The sequence below is a fragment of the Schistocerca nitens genome, chromosome 9 (genome assembly GCF_023898315.1).
Source record: "Schistocerca nitens isolate TAMUIC-IGC-003100 chromosome 9, iqSchNite1.1, whole genome shotgun sequence".
Taxonomy (NCBI): Eukaryota; Metazoa; Arthropoda; class Insecta; order Orthoptera; family Acrididae; genus Schistocerca; species Schistocerca nitens.
The window spans coordinates 231225609-231251658 of NC_064622.1; the positions used below are offsets into that span (position 1 = coordinate 231225609).

At 38.4% G+C, this 26050-nt stretch overlaps 1 protein-coding gene across 1 annotated transcript in view; it reads right to left on the bottom strand.

The window, feature by feature from the left end:
• Positions 1-26050, bottom strand: part of LOC126204149 (dynein regulatory complex subunit 5) — a 139626-nt gene that overhangs the window by 96776 nt on the left and 16800 nt on the right. The window contains exons 4-5 of the mRNA XM_049938558.1: positions 14119-14400; positions 2020-2150 (exon numbers count right to left, since the gene is read on the bottom strand). Of these exons, the coding sequence (XP_049794515.1) occupies positions 2020-2150; positions 14119-14400 (413 nt within the window). The remainder of the gene's footprint in view (positions 1-2019; positions 2151-14118; positions 14401-26050) is intronic.

Consider the following 26050-nt stretch of genomic DNA (forward strand, 5'->3'; position numbering starts at 1 on the left):
ATTACTCTCACACTTGGTTGCATAATTTAGTTAAACGTTATCTGAAATTTTGCCGCAGATTTATTTCCAGTGAATTCTACCTGCAATTAAACAGTTAAGCCTGAATGGCTGATAGTGAACCCATTTAAATGTTTCCTTAGAAGTTTAGTGTCCAGTTGCTGTCACCATGATTTGAACATTCAGTCATGTCCATAATCTGTCTCGTAGCTATGAGACATATGGAGTGCCCCCTATCAGCCAGTCCAGTAAGCACCACTTAGTACATGTGGTATACACAATTACAGAGTGAGTGTCAGATATCTGGCATCTCCTATATCAGTGACTTCCTTCCTGACCTCATTTTGTGGACTGGTTCTTCTGTTGCTGTTGCCAAATGGTTTGAATTCTCTACCATTTTGGCTATGATGGCCAAATTGTTTTTCTGTTGAGTGTACAAACTTTTTTGTGTTTCTTCCAGTTGAGTGTATATTTGCACAGTGTGTGATCCTGTTCTTTGTTTCCTGCTGGTATTGCTATGCTACTATTGCACATGTATCTGTGGTCACAGCTTCTTTATCTGATGCAATGTCTTCACAGTTTTGTTACATTAAACCTCATGCACTTTTCCAGTCAATATGATTGTTCTAGTACTATTTTGACCATCATTTCTTCGCAGAGTATATTCAAGTATAGCACTTGTGATGTGGATAACTTTCAGTTTTTAGAAACATTAAGGTAACTTCCATTGAACTATTATTTAATTATTTTATTTTATTTTATTTCTTGTTCACGTGAAACAAAAATCTTGATTTACACTTGATGAACTGTCAAGTCACTGCCATGTGCTATTTCCAATAAGCACAGAATTCATTTTCTGTAAACACAACAAAGCATTAAAAAAAAAAAAAAAAAACAATTGCACTATTTGTTTTATTTTATATTATAATACTTTCAAATAACAACAACCCTTCTTCAGTAGGCATATAATTTGCTGCAGTTTTGCTCTGAGACATTTTTTTATTTTTTTTATTTATTTATTGATTTATTTAACCTGGCAAGATTAGGGCCATCAGGCCCTCTCTTACATCTAACCAGGCATTCTACTTATTTTACATTCATATGTTTTAGTTGGCTGTTAGCAAAATTTTCCATTAAATTTCATTCTTATCGTAATTGCCTGTGCTTACATTTTTTTTATGTGTGTTGCACCAGCAATGGGCAAGAATATTTAGTGATGGTTTGTATGTCTCTGACTATTGCTCTGAATTTTCAAACTGTTGTTTAATTCTGGTGTCTTGTGGTTTCAAATAACTGATTCTATGAAAATTAATCGCCAGTACTGATTGATATGAAATATGTATGTTCAATGGAATATTGTTACAGTAACCACAATTTTTTTATTTATTTTATGTATTTGCATTAAGAATTTCATAAATGTGCCTCATCTTAAAATTCATTAACTGTTGCACTTACTGATGTTTTTATATTCTTTAGTTCTTTGCGTACTATTAAGAATTAATTTCAATGTCTTTACAGTACACTATTTCCATAGTTCATACTGTACAAAATGCTATCAGTATGTCTTTCTCCTATCATACTTGTTTTCTAAGTTAATATGGAAATACAGGCACAGTGCTCAGCATACTGCTCTACAGATGGATAAGGGCAATATTTTCTTGTATATTTTATACTGCTGAGAAGAGAAGGGAAGATTAGGACATAACATCCAGGAGTTATACCGGCATACATTTTATGCTCAGTACAGATGGATAAGGGCAATATTTTCTTGTATATTTTATACTGGTGAGAAGAGAAGGGAAGATTAGGACATAACATCCAAGAGTTATACTGGCATACATTTTGTATTAGAAACAGAGTATCTCAGGAACTTGTAAAGTTCATCACACCACATGCACCCAATTATGGTTCATCATTGATATGGAAAATCTTGGGCAAACATAAATTTACATACAATATGACACTTACTTGCAAGTAGTTCTTGTTCTCACCAAGTTCAAAGCTGCAGTATTCAATTCTCACCTTAGAATCGTAATGTGCTGAAGGCTTTCCATGCCTAAGCCAATGTTATGGCAATCAGATACAGCAAACTTGAAAAATGACCATTTAAAATCCATGCCACAATTCAGCTCCCCAAAAACTATGTCCAGCTCCTGAAATTACAACAAAACATTGATTTATAATGAACAAATTACTATCTCAGACATTTGTTGCAGTTTAATGGTCAACAGCAAATGAATGCAAATCACTGGTTTCTTCCCTCTGTTCAAGCTGCTACAATTTTAAAGCATACTACACAATGTGAAACACACATTATTACTTGTAACGCTTTTCTCTTTCTTTTGTCATATCACTGTAGTTAATGTTTCTTGAAAGAACCAGTTGTAATTTAATCAGTACATGGCATCTCTGGAATAATTACAGTATAAATCTGCTGCAGATTTTCACGTTTTACATGCTTTTAGATTATATATTTTTCTGTATTGAGATGCCAATGTTCTAACAGAGCATGGGCTGGTCTCATCCACCTGACAAATTAAAACTGTATGCTGAACTAGGACTCAATCCTAGACATCTGCTTTCAACAGGAAACACTTAAGCATGTGACCCATCAAAGCACTTATAGCTACCATCTGATACTGCTCCTTCCCCTCTCTAGTTCCTAATTCACACAAACAGGAGAAACACACTGACAGACTGATGCTTAGGCTGGGCCACATTGCATGCCTGGTTCTTTCAGTTAGCAGTGTGATGCTCTAAAAAAGGATACATATATGGTAACCCTCTCACAGCGATGGTATACGAAGTGGCTTAACCTCGAAGGCATTACATCAGCAGATGATAGAGCTCAACCTTGTTCACAGCCTAGGTTAGTGGGCAGCAGTGCGAGTGCTGCCATAGATTACTGGCCCCACAGACCTGTTTACCTCTCAGGGCCACTTGACCATAAATAGTTCATCTACTATCTCTAAGCAGCCTGGGTATTTAGTGCAGCACATCTCCACTCCAAAGCATCTTCCATTGAGCTCTGGGCCAGATGCTGACAGTACCCACAGTTCCTCAATCAGAGCCTCGATCAGAACATTTGCTATGTATGACACCATGCTGCATCACCCACCACCAACTGCCAGCACTTGCCTTACCATCACCAGGACTTGGTCTCTGCATTGGAGATGTCCAGGAACTTGGTATAGGCTGTCAACCTTCATTACGTTATTCTGTTCTACTGCTGAGTGAACATTAACTTCCACCATTTTATCATTACAGCTTTCAGCCAAAGTTAGGCTCTTATAAATTCAGTAATTAACTTGTCTCCAAAGGAGGAGTATTTGGTTTATATACTTTTCAATAAAACTGTTACACATTGTTTACCTGGGCTGTGTTCTCCTATATCGCAAAGTCATTGGATATGATTTTTTTGCTTCACCATGTCCTAATCTTTTGATGTTACTGCGCAGGTGTTGCTGGTATTCCAGAACACGCAACACACCATGCAAGTGATGGCACACAAAATGATGACCATCACAGCATCCAACTGGATCTCTGGTTGTCATCCGGTTGACCCGCACTGATTCACTGGTAAAAGCTGGGCCATCACTGCTGTTCCACATGTTTGACCACAAGAGCGAGCTCTGGTTCAACTATGTGGTCAGACTGAAACAACGCCTTCTGGGCCACGGCATCACAGGTGACATCCAACAGCATGCATTCTTTCTGGCCTATGCAGGCCAAGCAATTTACCATTTAATTCAACAGCTCAACCCTGAAGTGGGGACCCGTGCCCTCCCATATGATTGCTTGAAGACTTTTTTACTAGAATATTTTGACTTGCAAATGCATGTGGCCCACCATACTTTTTTATTTACCACAAGTTTTGTGGACAATCTTACTAAGAGTGGATAGGCAAATTGTGGGGTTATATCATGACTACTGAGTCCAGTGTACTGATCCTCTATGTACACAGTTCTATGCAACTTCCCTTATCAGAGACATGTTTCTTGTACTTTCACCAGATGGAGGACTTCATACCAATCCCCCAAACCCAAGAATCCCATGTCGGTGACTTGCCTCCCAAACATTAGGACTTTCAAAAAGTCTTTGCACTCATTGGCAACATTACACAACCCTTTGCAGGTATTTGCAGCCTACCCAGCTTGCTGGCCCCAATCTCAGCCACAGCCCATGCTACATTCAGATTCACCTGTGGTTGCAAGCCCCCGACCAATGTATGTCACCTACAGCAGTTCATGCAGCATCTTGTTTTATTGCCAACCCATAGTAATAGTTTTATTATCACTAGGATAAATGTTCTTCCTGCAGCAAGACAGGACACAAGGTGGATGTTTGCCAATCTTCCCTTAAGATGAACGTAGTTTACACCTGCATGGGGCCCCATTTCCTGGGAGCTCAGGATCTTCTCTCCGTGTATGAGTTTCTTTTATCTCATCCTACTATTGGCTTCACTGGTTTTGAGGCTCATATCACCTCCATCCAACAGCCACACCCTGCTTTGCCAAAGCTTGGAATGTTACATTTATGCTTAGAGATAAGCTACAGATGGAGAAGACATTCTCACCACTGTTGCCAATGATCAGTGGGCTACTCCCATCATGACTAGAAAAATTGAATGGATCACTTCAGATTTGTGATGACTTTCAGGTCACAATCAATGCACAGTCTGTCAGTGACACCTACACAAATCAAAAAGTGGCATGGTTTGCAGGAGGCAAGATTTTCGCCAAGACTGATCTACGGAATACCTACCTTCAGCTCCTCTGGATGAGTCATCATGCAAGGCTCTAGTCATTAACACCGTGTTTGGACTATTATACTACAACAGTCTTCCTTTTGGCACATCCAGTGCCAAGCTATTTCTTTAATGTCACTTGAAACAGCTGATGTATTGGCACACCAAACTATCTGCACAACATTCCCATCACAGGGTAAAAATGCTCAGGACTTCGGGGCCAACCTTGATGCCTTTTCGGCTGTTCTGCAACAAGCCAATCTCAAGTTAATATGGACAAATGTCATTTTTTCATCCTTCAGGTAGAATATCTTGGTCATGTTCTCACTGCTTTAGGAGTACAACCTACAGCACAATGTTCAAACCATCCAGCAGCTTACAGTCCTAATCGACTTAAAGGAACTACAACCTGTGCTTGGTCAACTTAATTACTATTGCAAGTTCATCACAAATTCCACTGTCATAGTGTAACTGCTCCATCAGTTGTTACAAAAAATTGTGAAGTGGAATTGCACTAGCACATGATAAAACCTTCAGAGATCTCGATCAAGCCCTGCTCCATCTGACATGCTTTATGGCCTATGACCCACCAAAATCTGTATTTGTAGCAGCTGATGCATCAGATTACAGCTTGGGTACAGTGTTACCTCACAAAATACATGATGTGAAACATCTCATTGCATTCATATCCAAAATTCTGACGCAGGTACAATGCAACTACAGCCAAATAGAAAAAGAGACTCTGGCTATTGTTGAACTTCTAGCATGCTGGAGTAGCTTGAGTCAGCAACTTCTGTTAATCAATAGAACAAAAAACTAGTCCAAGTTGCAAATATTTTATTATTCATTCAGTCACTAGTTACCTGTATGCACTCTAAATGTGCATTACACATTTTTTGACATCTTTGGAAATGCCATTTTCGACTTTTGTTATGTAGATTTGAAAATGGGTCTCAGCCCAAGACTAGTCATTGAATGAAAAATAAAATATTTGCTACTTGGATTGGTTTTTAGATCTATTTGGCTATTATTTTTACACTGAAGAAATTCTATGAACAGCTAACAGTTCATGTTACTGACTGACCATAAACCCTTCTTACCATTCTTAATGGGAGACTCCAATATGCTGACCAAATTGCCACATCACTCCTAATTCAATTCAGAACCAGAGGTGTGTTGCCATACAGACACAGAAGCAGAAGAATTTGTAGCCACCCTTCACTTGGATGCACAAATAATTACCTCTCACTCGTTGGGAGAGCTGGTTAACTGCAAATTATGCCATCTAGTGCACTGAGGTTGGCCGACAGATTGGAAACAGTTGGTTCATCCGCAAGGTCAAGCATTCTGGAATAAGTGCCATGAGTTCTCCACCTTCAATGGAGTCCTTTTGTTGCAAGGAAAAAGTGGTCACACCCACATTGTGATCCCATCCACTTGGAAGTACTGCATCCTGTCCCTCCTACATCAGGTCCAGTGCAGGGGAAAGGGGTGCTCACCAAGAGGCTGGTACATCAACATATGTAGTGGCAAGGGATCCAAGCAGATACTGTCAATATGGTGGCAGCATGCAAAACCTGCCAAAGCAAACAGCCAGCACATGCTTGCATATACTTCAGGTGGCCTGATGATTCAGTGCCCTGATCATGACCCCATTTAGACTTTACAGGCCCCTTCCTTGGCTGTTCATGGTTTATCATGGTCACTATATTGAATGTCTCCCACAAACCACAGTTATCAACAACAGACCTCAGTTCACATCTTCTGAATTTACCTCTTTTTATTTTTCCAATAGCATTGCAAGTGCACATAGCATCTTTTCATCCTGCATCTAACGATTAGTGGAAAACTTTGTCTGCACATTCATGATAATTTAAATGAAGCCCTCATTCTGTTTTAGTCTCTTATCACTCAACCCCTCAGCATGGCATCAGCCCTGCCAAATAAAGTCCCTCAACCACTCAGAATGCCATCAGCTCTGCCAAAAAACCCACAGACAGCAGTATTGGTCCAAACTCTCCATCCTAAAAGATCTCCATCTCCCTATCCATGGTTTTAGCCCCACTACTACTCTGTCGAAGATACAATTTGGGCAATAGTTTTCTTTAAGAATAACCACTGCTGAGCCCTGGCGGTTGTTGCCCATTTATTAGGAAAAGCCATGGTGGAAGTACAACTTTACAATGGCTTCATTTGTCTCAAGCGTATTAATCAGGTGCACCCACAGAAAACAGTGATACCTCCTAGCAGTGGATTATCACATTCTTTTGATCCCAAGTTGGTTGTTCCCCCTCCACAAACCTACGACAGCACAGCAGAACTGCCGCAGCTATAAGGTCCATACCCTCCGGCCTCTGGCAAGGTCAGCCAGACCCTGGTCCAGACAGCAACTCCGATGGACAGTGACCTCAGCTCGCTGGGGTCACCAGTTCCACAGGCGGCCGATAAAGAAGCAACAGTTTTCTCAGGCATCAAGATGTGCTACACCATCTCTTTCTTGGAGGATGGGGTGTGGGGCAGAGGGATGGATGCTGTGTATGGGATGTACGTGCTATAGACTGACAACCTTTCTCACAGCAATGGTATACCATGTGGCCTAACCTTGAAGGAGTTACGTCACCAGATGACAGAGCTTAATCATGTATGCAGCCTATGCCAGCAGGCGGCAGTGCAAGAGCTGCCAGTGATCACTGGCTCTGCAGACCATTGGCCTCATGATTACAAATACAGCTAAACTTGATCAAATTGGAATGTGTGTAATTCAGAAATCTGGACAAACTGGCAAGTATTTCAGTCCCCGCACATCCAATACTCTTTTTATGTGTCAATTTTTTTTTATATGTGGAACATGCCTAACACAGAAACGGAATGCAAATTTAAGACATAATTAATACTTCATTGTATAATGTGAAAGAAAATCTTACATTTTGTGATCAAAAAGTAACAGGAATTTTTGTTTTTCTTAAGTATTTCATTTATTCACCATAAACTTTGTCCCCTTCAAAGTAATACCCCTCATATATAATACAGTTATACCAGCACTTTTTCCAATCTTGGAAACTCCTCCAGTACTCATTTTTCATTACAGAGTACAGCTCCTTCTGTGATTATGTTTTCATCTCATCAATGGTGGCAAAATGACATCCTTTCACCATTCCCTTCACACTCAGGAATACAAAGAAGTGGCAGGGGGCCATGTCCTATGAATATCCTAAGGCAACATAACAGTTTTCTTTCCTGCCAAAAAAATCATGAACAAGCATTGGGGTATGAGTGGGAGAACTATTGTGATGCAGTTTCCACGTGTAGTTTTGCTTTAGTTCTGGTCATTTTCTCCAGATTGCTTCATGCAAATGGTGCATGACTTCCAGGTAGTATTCTTTACTGACTGTATGACCGTAAGGCAGGAACTCATGATGGACTATTCCACTTTAATTGAAGAAAACATGGAGAATAACCTTCACATGTGACCGAACTTGTCCAATTTTTTTCAGTCTTGGCTTTTCAAGTGGTTTCCAGCGAGATAACTGAGCCTTTGTCTCAATGTCATACCCATCCCTTATCACCTGTTATAAACTGCTTTAGAAGTTATGAATCATTGTCAACTTCATTCGCCAATTCCTGAGCAATGCATACTCCACATCATTTTTTGGTCAAAATTCAACAATTTCGGAACAAACTTTGCTGCTACATGTTTCATGCCCAAAACATTCAAATAAATTGCTTGGCATGACGGTGATTCAGTGATTTTCCAGAACCAGTTTCTTTACTTCTTCCACAGTGTTGTCAGTAACTGATGTGCTAGGGCGTCCTGGGCAGTCTTTGTCTTTAGCATTTTCTTGACCCTCTTTCATACATTTACCCCACTCATAAACTCTTGTCTTATTCACAGTAGATCCACCAAAAGCTACAGTCAACATTTTAAATGTAGTGCTGCACTTTATTCCATTTTCAGGAAAAATTTAATGCAAATTGTTTGACACATCTTTTTGGAAAGTAAAAATTTGCTGAGTTCTCAAAAACACATATAGCCTTTTCAGCTGTCAACAATACCCTAAATATTTGGAACAACTGAAAGTGCCAATGTACATTAGGAACATGAGTACACACACACACACACACACACACACACACACACACACACACACAACACACACGATCACACATTGTATACACAGTACTACTGTACTGGTAATACAGTATACCTTAGTTATACATGTCTAGGCAAAGAAGCTGATTTTAACAGAAGATTGTACATTCCTGACAATCCTGTAATGTGAAAGAGGTGACTGTAGTTTCATTAGCAATGGTTTTATCCAACAAGGTCAAGGAGTCCAAGGAAATGCACTACCTGCACTATTCTTTGCCCATTTCAGTTGACTTGTAGCACTTTAAGAGACAAAATGCTTCTGAACAAAAAGTATGTATTGCTAATAATTAATAAAAGATTAAGGTAACTGAGATGCGTGAGAAAGAACCCTCTATGAACAAAATAATCTTGCATTTCCAATGCTGTAAAACAAAATTTTTATGGAGCTTTGAGAAATGAGGACAAGATACAGAAAGGTGAAGAAGACAGGAAATGAAGAAATTAACAAGATAGTGCAGGAATGATTTGTAACGGTGCAGGCAAAAAACTTACCTTTGTCTCAACCAATGTTTCTGAGTGAGGCTCTGAAAATCACTAAGAGTTTGGAAACATGGAATTTAAGGCATCTACAAGATGACTGGACACTCAAAGCCAGACACAACTTTGTGTAGAATGAAGTGCATGGGGAAGCTACAGATGTGCAGGAAAATGTAGCAACAGAATAGAAGACAATATTGCACAAACTAAATGGGAATTATGACCCAAAATATGTGTTCAGTGTCAATGGAATATGTTTATTTTATTGCGCACTGCCTTCAAAATCTGTAGTAATAGAGATAAAAAGTGCATCAATGGAAAAATATCAATGAACAGACTCACTAATCTGCTGTGTGGCAACATGTTGGGTGAAATGGAGAAACCACAGGTGATTAGAAAGATGGCAAAACCCTTCTGTTTCAAAAACATAGGTGTCAGTAAGCTTCCACTCACACAGTGAAGCAATAAACAGATGTGGATAGTAAGTGGTATTATGGAAGAGTGGCTGGGCTTTTTCAATGTGAAAATCAAGAAAGGATATCACCAAGTTCTCCTTTTCCTAGACAATACAACCTGCCACCCAAAAGCCAAGTTATCAAATGTGAAGTTGGCTTGGAACACACCAGGTTCAACCAGCATCACACCACCCATGGACCAGAGGCTTATTTACACATTCAAGTCTCACTATAGGCAATTATTGATGCAGTCCCTTATTCTTAGTGATGAAGAAGCAGAAAGAGCCTTTGCTCTTGCACAATCAGTTTTTGTTGTGGTTGCAGTACACTGGATTGGCTTGGTAATAAGGGAAACGAAGCCTGAAACTGCTGCCAAGTGCTCCAACAAAGTAGGCTTTGGAGGTGATAAACAAGATGCTTCTGTATTCACTGAAGCTCAAGGAAATGCAGTAACAATTGCTAAATTAATTCAAATTCAAAACATTTCATGTAGTCTGGATGGCTACATTCAAAGTGACGACTGTCTGACAACTTGCTCCCTGTTTACTTTGGCAACAGATCTAATAGAAACCCACAATGCAGAAGGTGAAGAAAGTGTGATTTACACAGTCACACAGAATATAGTAATGTCCTGTAATTTATTGTCTAATGAATTAAATACATTATTTCTATATGTCTAAATAGCCTTATAAACATCAGACTCATGTAGAAATACAAACCGTGACTTTATTTGTAATCAGGTGGTTAAGAAGCTACTTGTAAATGTTTTATTTTCTACAATTCTTTAAAAGTGCTGGCAAAAGTGAAATTGGACTTGTGAGTCTCACGGGAGGCATGCCAGTGATAAGTTCCTGCAGTTGCACTATCCTCTGTCCTCGGTGGCTCAGATGGATAGAGCATCTGCCATGTAAGCAGGAGATCCCGCGTTCAAGTCCCGGTCAGGGCATACATTTTCAACTGTCCCCGTTGACTTATATCAATGCCAGTATGCAGCTGGGGGTATTCATTTCATTGTAACCCTTTAATTAATTCAGCTCATGTTTCATCATAACCACGGCACGTTTTTTATTTTAGACATTACTTCTTCTGGAGAAGTGAGGGAGATATTCATATTACCTACTAAAGTTATTTGTAGTGACACTGACATACAGCATACAGTGCTATTGTCATATGAATGTGTAAGTTTCTACCATAGAACTACAATAAAGGATGGGGGATTGTCTATTTATATCAGAAGTAGAACATATTTCAAAGCTAGAGAAGATCTGATCAAGATCAGTGTAGATAAACATTTTGAACTTACAGCCACTGAGCTAACAAAGCTAGACATCCATAAACAGTTTATCATTTTGTGTATGCACTGCTCACCTGGTGGTAATGTGGACACTAACTTCAACAAATTAACTGAAGTCCTGAAAAGAGTATCAGCCCCTAAAACTAACATGATAATATGTGGAGACATGAAGTGTCAGTGAAATTAGTGATAACTTCCTAAACATTTTGAACACTTTTGTCACAGTACAAATAGTAAACACTGCTATTAGTGTATCAAAAAGCATAGAATCTGTCTCAGACTACATACTTACAGAGATTGATGAGGAAAATTATAAAGCATTTAGAAAAGGTCTTGGCCTCTTTGATTATTAGTCAGATAATAAAGCTAAAAACGGGTTTGGTAGAATCCACGAAAGTGCAGGCCTACAAAAGGGTCTTCTTGGAATGTAAAATACATTCTTCTTCTGTCATTGGCAAATAAAACCTTGGCTAAAATGTGAATGTAACACAATGTAGATACTAAATAGAACATTTTATATATTATATAATTAATAACAATTGAAAAAGTAAAAAATAGAAATTAAAAAATAATTATAACAGATGACTTTTGTTGACATAATGTAAATACTAAATTCTCTAAATTGTGCAAACTATTTAATTTTTAAGAAGACATTTCCAAAGTTAGCCATTCTGAGGAAAATAAATGGGTAACTACGAGTATTAGAAAGTCCTCCCAGGCACTTAAATTTCTCAGTTCTTTACAAAAGCACTTCACTAATGAACTACCAAATGTACAAAAGGTACTGCTTGCTGCAGAAAAGTCATTCAATGAAAAAACATTCTATGATGCAGAAAATAAAAGCAAAGTAATATTGGATATCATAAAATATGAAATTGGAAAAGGCAGACAAGTGTCATAACACACAAGGCAAAGATGTGGATAGAGAAATATAAAATCCTCAGGAATTGGCAAATTCCTGAGGATTTATTCTTTGGTACTGCAGAGAAGTTGCAGCAAAATCTTCCTAAAGGAGATGTAGCATCCACAATAATTTTCACAGCTAGTATAATGATGATGTTTCTCACAACCAAACTTGAAGTCAGGAAAATAAACAGAAATTAAAGTAGTAAAAAGTGAGCAAGCATAGATGCATTTCCAGTCTTCTGAAGCATGCATAGATAACATACAAATCCATTAACACAAATAATAAATGAGTTCTTTAATTCAGATATTTTTCAGAGTTCCTAAACATGCACAAGTTGTGCACTTACACACGCATACACTAAATGAGGTACTTTGTCAACAAAGCGCAGTTTGGTTTTTCAAGAGGAAGGAGGACAATAACGGCTACTACAGTGTTTACAAAAGCTCCTGTCAAAGATGTGTTACAGGCATATTCTTAGACCTGTCCAAGGCTTTTGTCACTGTCAACAGTGACAACAAAACACTACTAATCATATTAGAAGCATTATGCATAACAGGAATAGACAATGAGTGGTTCCAGTTTTACACAGAAAATAGGCAGAGTTCACAGATTTTTAATAAAACAATACACAGACAAGAAATATATAAACATAAAAGTGCATCAGAATAATGCATTGGGTCCAATTTTGTCCTTAATAACTATCCAAGACCATACAGGCAATATAAGACAAGGAGAAAAGTTCTCTTTACTAATGACACTAACATTATTGTCACCAGAACTCCTAATAGAGAAGACAAATGAAACCCTCAAGGATATTCACAGTTGGTCAGTATGTGATAAAGTAACACTAAACATATAAAAAACACCAGCATTCACCTCAGCTTAAAGTGGGAAAGCAACTATGCCAAGCCGGCCGAAGTGGCCGTGCGGTTAAAGGCGCTGCAGTCTGGAACCGCAAGACCGCTACGGTCGCAGGTTCGCATCCTGCCTCGGGCATGGATGTTTGTGATGTCCTTAGGTTAGTTAGGTTTAACTAGTTCTAAGTTCTAGGGGACTAATGACCTCAGCAGTTGAGTCCCATAGTGCTCAGAGCCATTTGAACTATGCCAAATTGAGCATACACGATAAACATTGTGGAACAAACAAAAAACTTTCAGTGATGAATACTGATTGTCAAATAATATGGAACAAACACAGAGATAGTGACCAAAAGAATGTCATCAGCATGTTACGTGCTTAGGGCACTATCAACAGTTTGTAACAGCCAGTGTCTTGATGTGGGATACTATTCCTATGAACACTAAGTCCTTAGATATGGGATTATTCTCTGGGATCAATGGCACAAATATTGATACAGTTCTTAAACTGTAGAAAAGGGCAGTAAGAATAATGACTAGAAGTAGTAGTCGGGCTCACTGTAAAGAACTATCTTAAAATATGGGCATCCTTACTGCACAAAATGAGTACACTTACCAACCTGTTGTTCATATCAGCAAAAACATCTGTAAGTATTTCAGTAATGGTTCTACACACAATCATGAAACAATAGCCAGTTTGGACTCATATTTACTTAGGAAAAACAAACAGAAAAAATCAATGTGTTTTACACATAATAAATTGCTTAAGGTGATGGAAAAGATTGCTTAATACGTCTGTTTAAATATCGGTATCATCAGAAAACTCCTTTACACATTAAATAGAAGTAAGTTCACAAATTTAATACCTTATGTAACACATATATCTGCTGTCATATTGATAAAACACATTGGGTGATGTTCTGATGGTGCATGAGGAGGCAAAAATAAATGATGAATTTGAAAATACAAACTACCGTTACCAGTCATACTTATTGCTCTTCCATCTACACATTTTGGAGGATTATATCTCCATCACTTGGTGGCTTTATAAAATGAAAAAGGCATATATAATTTGTATGCATGGCTGTTTGCAAGCAACTTTTGGACAAAAGGTCTTTTACCAGTCATATTTACATCAGATACACTTTCTATAAACTGGATTAACCAAAGACGGCATGTTAGGACACTTCCTATATATCTAGGTGTCAATATGATGCTGTCAATATTTACACACCTCAAGTTCTGTAAGACCTCTGATGATGAGTGCAAGATCTATATGATTCATGGGAGGAAGTTCAGTGGAACATTCATCAGGCCCCTCCATCAATGGGGGCAATCGGGCAACCTTAAGCTGCCGTAGACGTAGGCGATGCACATATGAGGAACACAGAGAAACAAGCACTGCAACCTCCTGACCAACAAAATTTTCCACAGGCATCATCTCCAATTCATCTTGCAGATGCCGTTCTATATACAATCGCTTCCATGACCCTCCATAGTCATGTACGTCATTCATCTGTGGCAAAAAATTATTTGCTATTTTGGTAACTTATGATTAGAACAAATTAACAGTTCACATATCTTAAGGACAACAGTAAACATCAAGCGACTGGCCGCATACATAATCATTAAGAAAACAGAGAAAAAATTCACTGTTTCATTATTAAGCTGGAGCTACATGAAAGTTAGGAAAAATTCAAGTTGCAGAATTATTATAAAGTTACACATTTATTCTCATATCTACTGATAGTTTATTATTGGCTTGCCAATGTTTCTAACTATACAAAAACTTAGTAATGAGTGGCCAGCTGGCCTATGAGAAAAGCAGATTCTGAAGCAGACAGAAAGAGAATAGTGTTTATCATTACATGCTTTGAATGAAGTATTCTGTGGAGGGCATTGCCGATGAGCTTGGACAATAATTAAAAGAAGAGTAAAGTATATGTGAATATTTCAATGCACATGAATTGGTCTCATCAAATATGTCATAATTTTCATCTAAATGCTTCTAGTAAGAGAAGTGAAAGATACAGATAAACCTCAAGGAGGGGGCGCTAAAGATATCTTGATACCTTTACTTTTACCGTAATAAAAAATAATCAAGTCCCATGCAAAGTTTAAGAAAGTTTTATTTAAACTGATTATACACATATACCAGACAATGCCATCTTATGATATAAAAAAGTTACAATTGTGGTTCTCTTCCTTAAATGATGAGTTCTATGCACTTTATCTTCCAGGCAAATTGGTTAATTACATCATCAATAGGACAATCAATGTCAGGGTGAGTGTTCAACAGAGCTAAGCCATTATGTCAATCCCCCTCCACTGTCGACCTCAGCCATGTCTTTGTATGTCACAATGTTGAAAAACTTCTTTCTACTGTAGCAATAGATGAACAATGACAAGCAAATATTTCGTACAGCATGTAAAAAGTTGGACAGTCAGATCTAGGACTTTCCTTGGACAAATGCCAGGCAAAATAACATATCAAGATCATTAGAATGGCCACGACTTTTCTCATAGGTTGTTTGTTGTTCTTGTGGTCTTCAGTCCTGAGACTGGTTTGATGCAGCTCCCCATGCTACTCTATCCTGTGCAAGCTTCTTCATCTCCCAGTACCTACTGCAACCTACATCCTTCTGAATCTGCTTAGTGTATTCATCTCATGGTCTCCCTCTACGATTTTTACCTTCCATGCTGCCCTCCGATACTAAATTGGTGATCCCTTGATGTCTCAGAACATGTCCTACCAACCGATCCCTTCTTCTAGTCAAGCTGTGCCACAAACTTCTCTTCTCCCCAATTCTATTCAATACCTCCTCATTAGTTATGTGATCTACCCATCTAATCTTCAGCATTCTTCTGTAGCACCACTTTCAAAAGCTTCTATTCTCTTCTTGTCCAAACCATTTATCGTCCATGTTTCACTTCCATACATGGCTACACTCCATAAAAATACTTCCAGAAACGACTTCCTGACACTTAAATCTATACTCGATGTTAACAAATTTCTCTTCTTCAGAAACACTTTCCTTGCCATTGCCAGTCTACATTTTATATCTTCTCTACTTCGACCATCATCAGTTATTTTGCTCCCCAAATAGCAAAACTCCTTTACTACTTTAAGTGTCTCATTTCCTAATCTAATTCCCTCAGCATCACCCGATGCAATTCGACTACATTCCATTATCCTTGTTTTGCTTTTGTTGATGTTCATCTTATATCCTCCTTTCAAGACACTGTCCATTCTGTTCAACTGCTCTTCCAAGTCCTTTGCTGTCTCTGACAGAATTACAATGTCATCGGCGAACCTCAAAGTTCTTCTCCATGGATTTTACTACCTACTCCAAATTTTTCTTTTGTTTCCTTTACTGCTTCCTCAATATACAGATTGAATAATATTGGGGAGAGGCTACAACCCTGTCTCACTTCCTTCCCAACCACTGCTTCTCTTTCATGTCCCTCGACTCTTATAACTGCCATCTGGTTTCTGTACAAATTGTTAATAGCCTTTCGCTCCCTGTATTTTACCCCTGCCACCTTCAGAATTCGAAAGAGAGTATTCCAGTCAACATTGTCAAAAGCTTTCTCTAAGTCCACAAATGCTAGAAATGTAAGTTTGCCTTTCCTTAACCTATTTTCTAAGATAAGTCATAGGGTCAGTATTGTGTCATGTGTTCCAATATTTCTACGGAATCCAAAGTGATCTTCCCCGAGGTTGGTTTCTACCAGTTGTTCCATTCGTCTGTAAAGAATTCGCATTATTATTTTGCAGCTGTGACTTATTAGACTGATAGTTCGGCAATTTTCACATCTGTCAACACCTGCTTTCTTTGGGATTGGAATTATTATATTCTTCTTGAAGTCTGAGGGTTTTTCGCCTTTCTCATACATCTTGCTCACCAGATGGTAGAGTTTTGTCAGGACTGGCTCTCCCAAGACTGTCGTAATTCTAATGGAATGTTGTCTAATCCTGGGGCCTTGTTTTGACTCAGGTCTTTCAGTGCTCTGTCAAACTCTTCATGCAGTATCATATCTCCTATTTCATCTTCATCTACATCCTCCTCCATTTCCATAATATTGTCCTCAAATACATCACCCTTGTATAGACCCTCTACATACTCCTTCCACCTTTCTGCTTTCCCTTCTTTGCTTAGAACTGGATTTCCCTCTGAGCTCTTGATATTCATACAAGTGGTTCTCTTTTCTCCAAAGGTCTTTTTAATTTTCCTGTAGGCAGTATGTATCTTACCCATAGTGAGATAAACCTCTACATCCTTACATTTGTCCTTTAGCCATCCCTGCTTAGCCATTTTGCATTTCCTGTCAATCTCATTTTTGAGACTTTGTATTCCTTTTTGCCTGCTTCATATACTGCATTTTTATATTTTCTCCTTTCATCAATTAAGTTAAATATTTCTTCTGTTACCTAAGGATTTCCACTAGCCCTCGTCTTTTTACCTACTTGAACCTCTGCTGCCTTCAGTATTTCATCCCTCAAAGCTACCCATTCTTCTTCTACTGTATTTCTTTTCCCCATTCCTGTCAATTGTTCCCTTATGCTCTCCCTGACTCTGTACAACCTCTGGTGTAGTCTACATCTGTCCCTGGAAATGTCTTACAATTAAAGACCTGGTCCCTAAATCTCTGTCTTACCATTATATAATCTATCTGATACCTTCTAGTATCTCCAGGCTTCTTCCATGTATACAACCTTCTTTCATGATTCTTGAACCAAGTGTTAGCTATGATTAAGTTATGCTCTGAGCAAAATTCTACCAAGCGGCTTCCTCTTTCATTTCTTACCCCCAATCCATATTCGCCTATTACATTTCCTTCTCTCCCTTTTCCTACTGTCGAATTCCAGTCACCCATGACTATTAAATTTTCATCTCCCTTCACTATCTGAATAATTTCTTTTATCTCATCATACATTTCATCAATTTCTTCGTCATCTGCAGAGCTAGTAGGCATATAAACTTGTACTACTGTAGTAGGCATGGGCTTCGTGTCCATCTTGGCCACAATAATGCGTTCTCGTAGGTACGTGTTACCTATCTATATGCTAAACAGAAACATATAAAATATGATGATGCAGACACGCGTGCTACTTTGGAATGTACAACTACTCGATAACTCGATTCAGTCGAGTCAACTGACGAAAGAAACGAATGAATAGCTTGTGGGCTGACAGGTGGGGGTGGCGCAGGTGGCAATGCGGGTGGCCCCCTTATGTTTCCACCACTTAGTAAAAGAGGTTATTCAAATATCCTTTAAAGGTCAAGGTCATTAAAGGTGGGAGCACAAGGTTAGGACTGACAAGGAAAAGGCAGAAAATCAACAGTGTTCTTTTCAAAGAAATCACATTCACTTTAAGCTGTCAGTAGATTGTAGTACGCACCAGTATTTCTGACTACAATGCATTGGGTACATTTTTGTGAACTTTATTAGACAATGTAAATACACACAACAGTCTTGGACTGAGACTCAGATGGCATTACCCTCTGCGCAGTCCAAAGACTGTTCTTTTCTCATGGCAGAGAATCTCCGGAGACTGCATCGGGATTGATACTCACACATAGAATTTTAGGAAACCTATTGAAAACCTAAATCTAGATGGCCTGTTAAGGTTTTTAATTATGTCCTCCAAATTGTGAATCCTGTGCCTGGCTCACTGCATCACCTCACTCAGCATGCCTTGGGGAAATATTTAGTATGATATTTTGCATATTTCGCCAAAGTGGAAAAGGTTTCCTAAATAAATGGATAATATTCTACTTTCACCCCAGGGAAATGGAAGGTCAAATGGAATATGAGGGTGAGTAAAATGAAAACCTTAAATTTGTAATAACAAATCGAAATTTCGTGCCGTTATCCTGTAAGTTGGTAAGCGTGCTACAAACAGCATGCAGAATGGCCTGTAGGTGGCAGCATAGTGCAAATGCACACATACAATCGCAGTATCAGTATAAAGATAGCTGCCCCACTTGCAACTTGCACCAGGGAAGAACAGTGTTCTGTTATTCGGTTTTTGAGTAGTGAAGGTGTGAAACCCATTGAAATTAATCGACGAATGAAGGCTCAGTAAGGAGATGCATGTTTGTCACAGCAGCAAGTCTATGAATGGCGTAGGAAGTTTACAAATGGTGTGACTTCAGTGGAAGATGCTCCTCATCCAGGTCAGGCACAATGAGTTGTGACTCCACAGAACATTGCAGCAGTTGAAGCCATAGTGAAGGAAAACTGCCGAGTGACACTGAATGACATTGCAGCATGTTTACAGATTAGTCATGGGTCAGCACACCACATTGTGCATGATGTGCTCCATTTCCACAAGTGTCTGCAAGATGGGTACCATGGCAGCTGACTCCTGAAATGAGAGAACGACGTGTTGATGCTTGTGAAGAACTTCTTCGGTGCTTTGAACGAGAAGGTGATGGCTTCCTTGCAAGAATCGTTACTGGGGACGATACCTGGGTTCACTTCCACTAACCGGAAATGAAGAGAGTGAGTAAGGAATGGCACCATTCCTCATCACCAAAACCAAAGAAATTTTGAACAGAACCATCAGCAGGGAAGGTTATGCTGACTCTCTTTTGGGATGAAAAAGGAGTCATTTTGGAGCATTACATGCCTAGAGGGACCACTGTCACCAGTAAATCATACACAGATCTCCTAAAAAATCATCTGCGGCCTGTAATCAAATCAAAGCAACGTGGATTGCTGTCAGCAGGTGTCCTTTTGCAACATGACAAGGCAAGGCCCTACACTGCCCCTACAACAGTTGCAACAATTACAGACCTGCATTTTGAGTGTCTTCCTCATCCACCATACTCACCAGACCGTACCCCAAGTGATTTCCATATGTCTGGACCACTCAAAGAAGCAATGGGAGGAAAGAAGTTCCGTTCTGATGAAGAGGTACACCACGCGGTGCATGAGTGGTTGCACGGACTACCAAAAGAATTTTTTTCTAAAGGAATTTATGCACTTTGTAAGCGCTGGAGGACTTGCATTGAGTGTGGGGGAAATTCTGTTGAAAAGTGATACAGCTTTGTACCACTTCTGCACAATAAATAATATTTAAAAAATATTTAAGGTTTTCATTTGACTCACCCTCATGTAATCAACTTCAATATTCTCAATGCAACATACCCTGGATTATTTCCCACAGCAAATTTCCAATAGTAGTTCCTGGACATTACAAGAGGCACGACTAACTTATTTTTAGACTCACGTATCTAAAGTAGTTCTGATATAAAAGCAAATAAGTGAATTATTTGAACATGGAGGTAAAATGTTGACAATAAGAAATACCGATTAGTCAAGTTATAACAATAAAAGAAAATACTGCATGACAATAATATACCAAATGACTGTATCAGGATGTGTAGAAAGAACTCACAGAGAGAACATTGCGGCTCTTCATGTACTGTCCTGAACCATTCTGAGTCCCAATGTATTTACCCAAGATGGTAAAAATTGAACAAAACCAAGGATAGATGATGGATACTATTAGAGAGTACACAAATTTAGACGAAGAAGAGAGGAACCTGCCTGAGTTACAGGGATCAAAAGCTGAAACTTTGTTACCAATAGTATTAGGAAAACCTCCAACCTATTACAAAAGGCAAAAAGAATACACTCAGTTTTACAACAAACAAAGCAGAATATGAAGCAGTAATTAACAATATATGTACTCAAACAATGTCACATACCCCTGACAACTTTTATGAGGAAATGATGGCACAACAAACAATCAAAAGTAGATTCATTGAATTTATTGATATATAGATATATATTGATGTACAGAAAAATCAGGGGATGCTGAAGGAATTAGATTAGGAAACGAGACACTTAAAGTAGCAGATGAAGTTTGCAATTTGGGGAGCAAAATAACTGATGATGGTCGAAGTAGAGAGGATATAAAATGTAGATTGGCGATGACAAGGAAAACACTTCTGAAGAAGAGAAATTTGTTGGTATCGAGTATATGTGTCAGGAAATCTTTTCTGAAGCATCTGTATGGAGTGTAGCTATGCATGGAAGGGAAACATGGATAATAAACAGTTTTGACAAGAAGAGAATAGAAACCTTCAAAATGTGGTGCTACAGAATAATGCTGAAGATTAGATTGATGGATCATGTAACTAATGAGGAGGTACTGAACTGAATTGGGGAGAAGAGGAATTTGTGGCACAACTAGACTAAAAGAAGGTATCGTTTGGTAGGACATGTTCTGAGTCAACAAGAGATCACCAATTTAATACTGGAGGGCAGTGTGGAGGGTAAAAATTGTAGAGGGAGACCTAGAGATGAATACACTAAGCAGATTCAGAAGGATGTAGGGTGTAGTTGTTATTAGGAGATGAAGAAGCTTGCACTGTATAGAGTAGAATGGAGAGCTGCATAAACCAGTCTCTGGACTGAAAAGTAAAACAACAACAATACCTTCAAATATACAATAACTGAAAAGATTAAAAAGTACAAAAGATCATTAAGAAGATGAAATTCTTTTGACTATAATGGTATTTCTGCTACAATATTAAAATTTTGTGACAACAGTATCCATTCCCCCAACTGAATTGCCTTTGTAATAATTCAAAAACAGATACACACTGTATCTGCCAAGTGAAATATTCAGGTGGAGTGGGGCTCAAATCCCCATCCACACAAAGGTTTACCACAGACCCTCAAATCAATTCAGATAAATACTGGCATGGTAGTTTTGGAGAATCTGTGGTAAATTTTGTGCTGCATCTTCTGTGTGAACATGTGCTGCAACTCTAATGACCATAATGTTGCTAATCAATTATACTAGAGTAATCCATGAATTTGACATAACAATCCTATGACAACTGGAGAAGCCTCAATTGTTATCAGCAGGATTCCTTCAGTGACTAAGATGGTGACTTACTCTTTCTCCTGCTGATTGTTAGGTTTAGTCTGTGATAAAAGTTTCTTAATGCAAAAAATATAGTGATGGCAGAAATTTATTGTCAGCTGTAGGAGAAGTATGAGTCGAATGTCACAAGGAAACAGACAGTGCATCACGGGATGCAGACTATTTTCCGAAGCCATCAAAATGTCCAAATTGAGGAAGGCAGTTTGAGACTGTCCCTCATTAATGATGACCCTGTGGAGCTGGTGCCGCAGTGCATTATGGATCTCAGTAGCCATTTTTCACATGTATTGTGATTCTTGCTGCAGGAAATTGTCACCAAGCCCCTGCCATTCAAGAAAGTGTTTTTTAAGTGGGTGCCCACACCCGAAAATGATATGAAGTATTTAGGAGCAGCACTGACTTTTTTGCAGCGGGACCATGATGATGACACCAAGGATTGTCATGGGCAATGAGATGTGGGTTGCTCATTTTACCCCGGACATCAAACAGCAATTGATGCAGTGACAGCACAATGGATCTTGGGACATAATGAAATTTAAACAGACTGTGTAGGTGTGGAAAGTTATGTGCACAGTGTTCTAGGACAGTAAGGGCATTCTGCTCATTGGCTTCCTCCCCAGAAGTGAAACAGTGAATGCTAACTGTTACTGTAAAATGCTGTGGAAATTAAGGTATGCCATTCAAAACAGGATGTGTGTGGTGCTCTGTGAAAGTGTTCTACAGATGCACAAAAATGCTTCTTCACATAGGGATCGATGTAGAACTGGTCTGAAGGGGTTCAACTGGGAGCTGTTTGTTCATACAATGTACATTCCTGATCTTGCTCTCAGCGATTTTCACTTTTTCATCAACCTTAAGAAATTCCTGTCCTCTAGTCAGTATGTTCACAATGACAAAGAGCTGAAGACAACTGTCATACACTGGTTCCATTCCCAGGCGATAGATCTCTAGAACACAGAAATGCAAAAGCTCATCCAACAATAAGACAAGTGTGTCTATTCTGGTGATGATTATTCTGAAAAATTGCTCATACATGGCTGTGTTTATAAACTTGAAGCTGGAATTCACAGTCAAAATTTTTTTTGATGGATGTCATCTTTACGACAGTGACTGTTATAAGTTTTTATTACACTATTGCAATTTTGGCCTTACGCCATTATGAAATGCTCATATTATGGCTCGTCAGTATCTCTGTCACACTTTCCCTTGGATCAAAAATCCTGCGATCATTTGTGTTGCACTTCTTTGTATACGTTCAATATCCCCTGTCAGTCCTATTTGGTATGGATCCCACACTTGAGCAATATTCTAGAACTGGTTGCACGAGCGATTTGTAAGCAATCTCCTCTGTAGACTGATTGTACTTCCCCAGTATTCTACTGATAAACTGAAGTCTACCACCTGCTTTTCCCATGACTGAACCTATATGATCATTCCATTTCATATCCCTACTAAGTGTTAGATGCAGGTATTTGTATGAGTTGGCTAGTTCGAACAGTGACTCATTGATATTATAGTCATAGGATACTACATATTTTCATCTCATGAAGTGCAAAATTTTTCATTTCTGAACACTTAAAGCAAGTTGTCAATCTTTGGCCACTCTGAATTTTATTGAGATCAGATTGAATACTTATGCAACTTCTTTCAGATAGTACTTCATTGTAGATAACTGCTATATCTGCAAAAAAGTCTAAGGTTACTATTAATATTGTCTGCGGGGTCATCACTCTACAACATGAACAGCAAGGGTCCCAACACAGTTCCATGGGGCAGACCTGAAGTTACTTCTACATCTGATGATGACTCTCCATCCGAGGTAACATGCTGCACCCTCCTTACCAAAAAGTCCTCTATCCTGTCACAAATTTCATTTGATACCCCATATGATCATATTTTTTACAATAACCATAGGTGTGGTACTGAGTCAAATGCTTTTCAGAAATTAAGAAATACTGCATCTACCTGACTGCCTTGATCCCAAGCTTTCAGTAGATCATGTGAGAAAAGTGCAAACTGGATTTCACATAACTGATGTTTTCAGAATCCATGCTGACTGGTGTTGAGGAGCTCATCCTGTGAAAGATACCTCACTATGTTTGAGCTCAGAATATGTTCTAAGATTCTACAACAAATCAATGTCAAGGATATTGGACGGTAGTTTTGTGGATCCCTGCTACTACCTTTCTTGTAAATGGGTGGACCTGTGCTTTTTTTCCAAGAACTGGGCATTATTTTTTGTTTGAGAGATCTACAACAGATTATAATCATAAGGGGAAAATTCAGTATAGAATCTGGCAGGGACTCCATTGGGCCCTGGAGCTTTGTTCAATTTTAAGGATTTCAGCTATTTGTCAACACCACTGATACTAATACTTATTTCATTCATATTTTCAGTGGTATAAGGATTAAACTGGGGCAATTCTCCTCGGTTTTCGTTTGTAAGGGAACATTTGACAATGGAAATAAGCATTTCAGATTTTGCTTTGCTGCCCTCAATTTGAGTTCCTGCCTCATTCGCTAGAGACTGGGCACTAACTTTGGTGCCACTAACAGCCTTTATAACTTTTTTGGGTTTTGTGAAATATCACTAGACAATATTCTGCTATGGAAGTCACTGAAAGCATCATGCACTGCTCTCTTGAAAGCCAAATGCGTTTCATTTAGCATCTCTGTTTCATTGAGCATCTCTCTATCTTTAGCCCAACACTTTGTTTTACATCTATTATGCAGTAATATGTGTTTCTTTCTCAGTTCCTTTACAGTGACAGTATACGATGGAGGCTCCCTCCCATCATGAAGTGTTCTACTGGGTACATATCTATCCAGTGCTTGGTCAACTATTCCTTTAAATTTGAACCGTAGTTCCTCTACAGGCTCCTGTCCTGTGCTGAAAGTTTCAAGTTGCTCAGTGAGGTATGACACTACTGATTTTTTACCTAGTTTGCTGAACATACATGTCTTTCTTCTTGTATTACAGGTCATTTGTACTTTGGTAATCATTGTTGTCACAACCATGTCATGATCACTGTTACCAGTTTCAATATGAATGTCTTCAAAGAGGTCAAGTCTGTTTGTTGCCATTAGATCCAATATATTTCCATCATGAGTAGGGTTCCAAACTGTCTGTTCTAGGTTGTTTTCAAAGATGGCATTTTGTAACAATTCACAGGATGTCTTACTATGCAAACTGCTTACAAAACTGTAAGCTACACAATTAACTGTTGGATGATTAAAGTCTCCACCGATGATTACAGTATGATTGGGGAACTTAGGTACTAGTGAACTGTGGTTTTTTCCTTAAGTTTTCAGTTACCTCAGGAGCTGACTCTGGTGACCAATAGAAGAATCCAATTATCATTTTATACCCCCCCCCTCCCCCACTGATACAAGCTATGACGAAGCAAGCTGGGATATTTTTAATTATCAGCTTGTTTTGTCATCTGCCTACTGAAATTCATTTTTTCATTTTTGAACTAATTTCCATTAACATATGCGACTATAATCTGCATTTTCATAAAAGAGAAAGGTTGGCCCTCAGTTTTAAAGAATATAACTCCAGATCTAATTTTGCACTTAGTTTTAGGTATGTAATTGATTTTTTAATTTATTTTGACTGTGCCTAGTTAGTATCTTTTGTTATAGGGCAAAATCAGTGCTTTTTTTGTAATGTAAATTCCATTATTGACATATAAACAAATATAAATTCTGTAATAATTATAAATATTTGGAAGACGAAATGTTAGTAATCTTAAAGTATATATTTGGCTAAATTCGAAAACATGTTAGCAAAATTCCAAAGTAATTAACAGTTTTGTCAAAAGTATAGTTCAGATAACTATATATGTTAATTTCATGATTTAAACAAATAATTCGGCTTAAACCTCTTAGTAGAAGAAACTGTTAAAAGAAAAAACAGTTTTTCTATGTATTCAGTTAATTTAATGAGTTAAGTTTTAATCCTAATTTCTGTAAATTTAACTTCGAACAATGTGAAGTTTCAGTACCTATTATTGAGTGGATATTTAAGGGCTCGGTTTTTGGTCACGAGACAGTCAGTCCATGGCCGAGTTTCAGACGAGGAACCTGTGTTGGTTAGAACGACAACAATGCTTCAACTTAACTGTGGAATAAGTGTTAAACAATTAGGCCATGTGTAAAAACAAAGACAGTGACTCCTTCCAGACATACCTTTATATTCTTCAATAACTGTGAATTTTGTGGTTAGGCTTTTACTGCTTGTAGATGTTCAACAGGA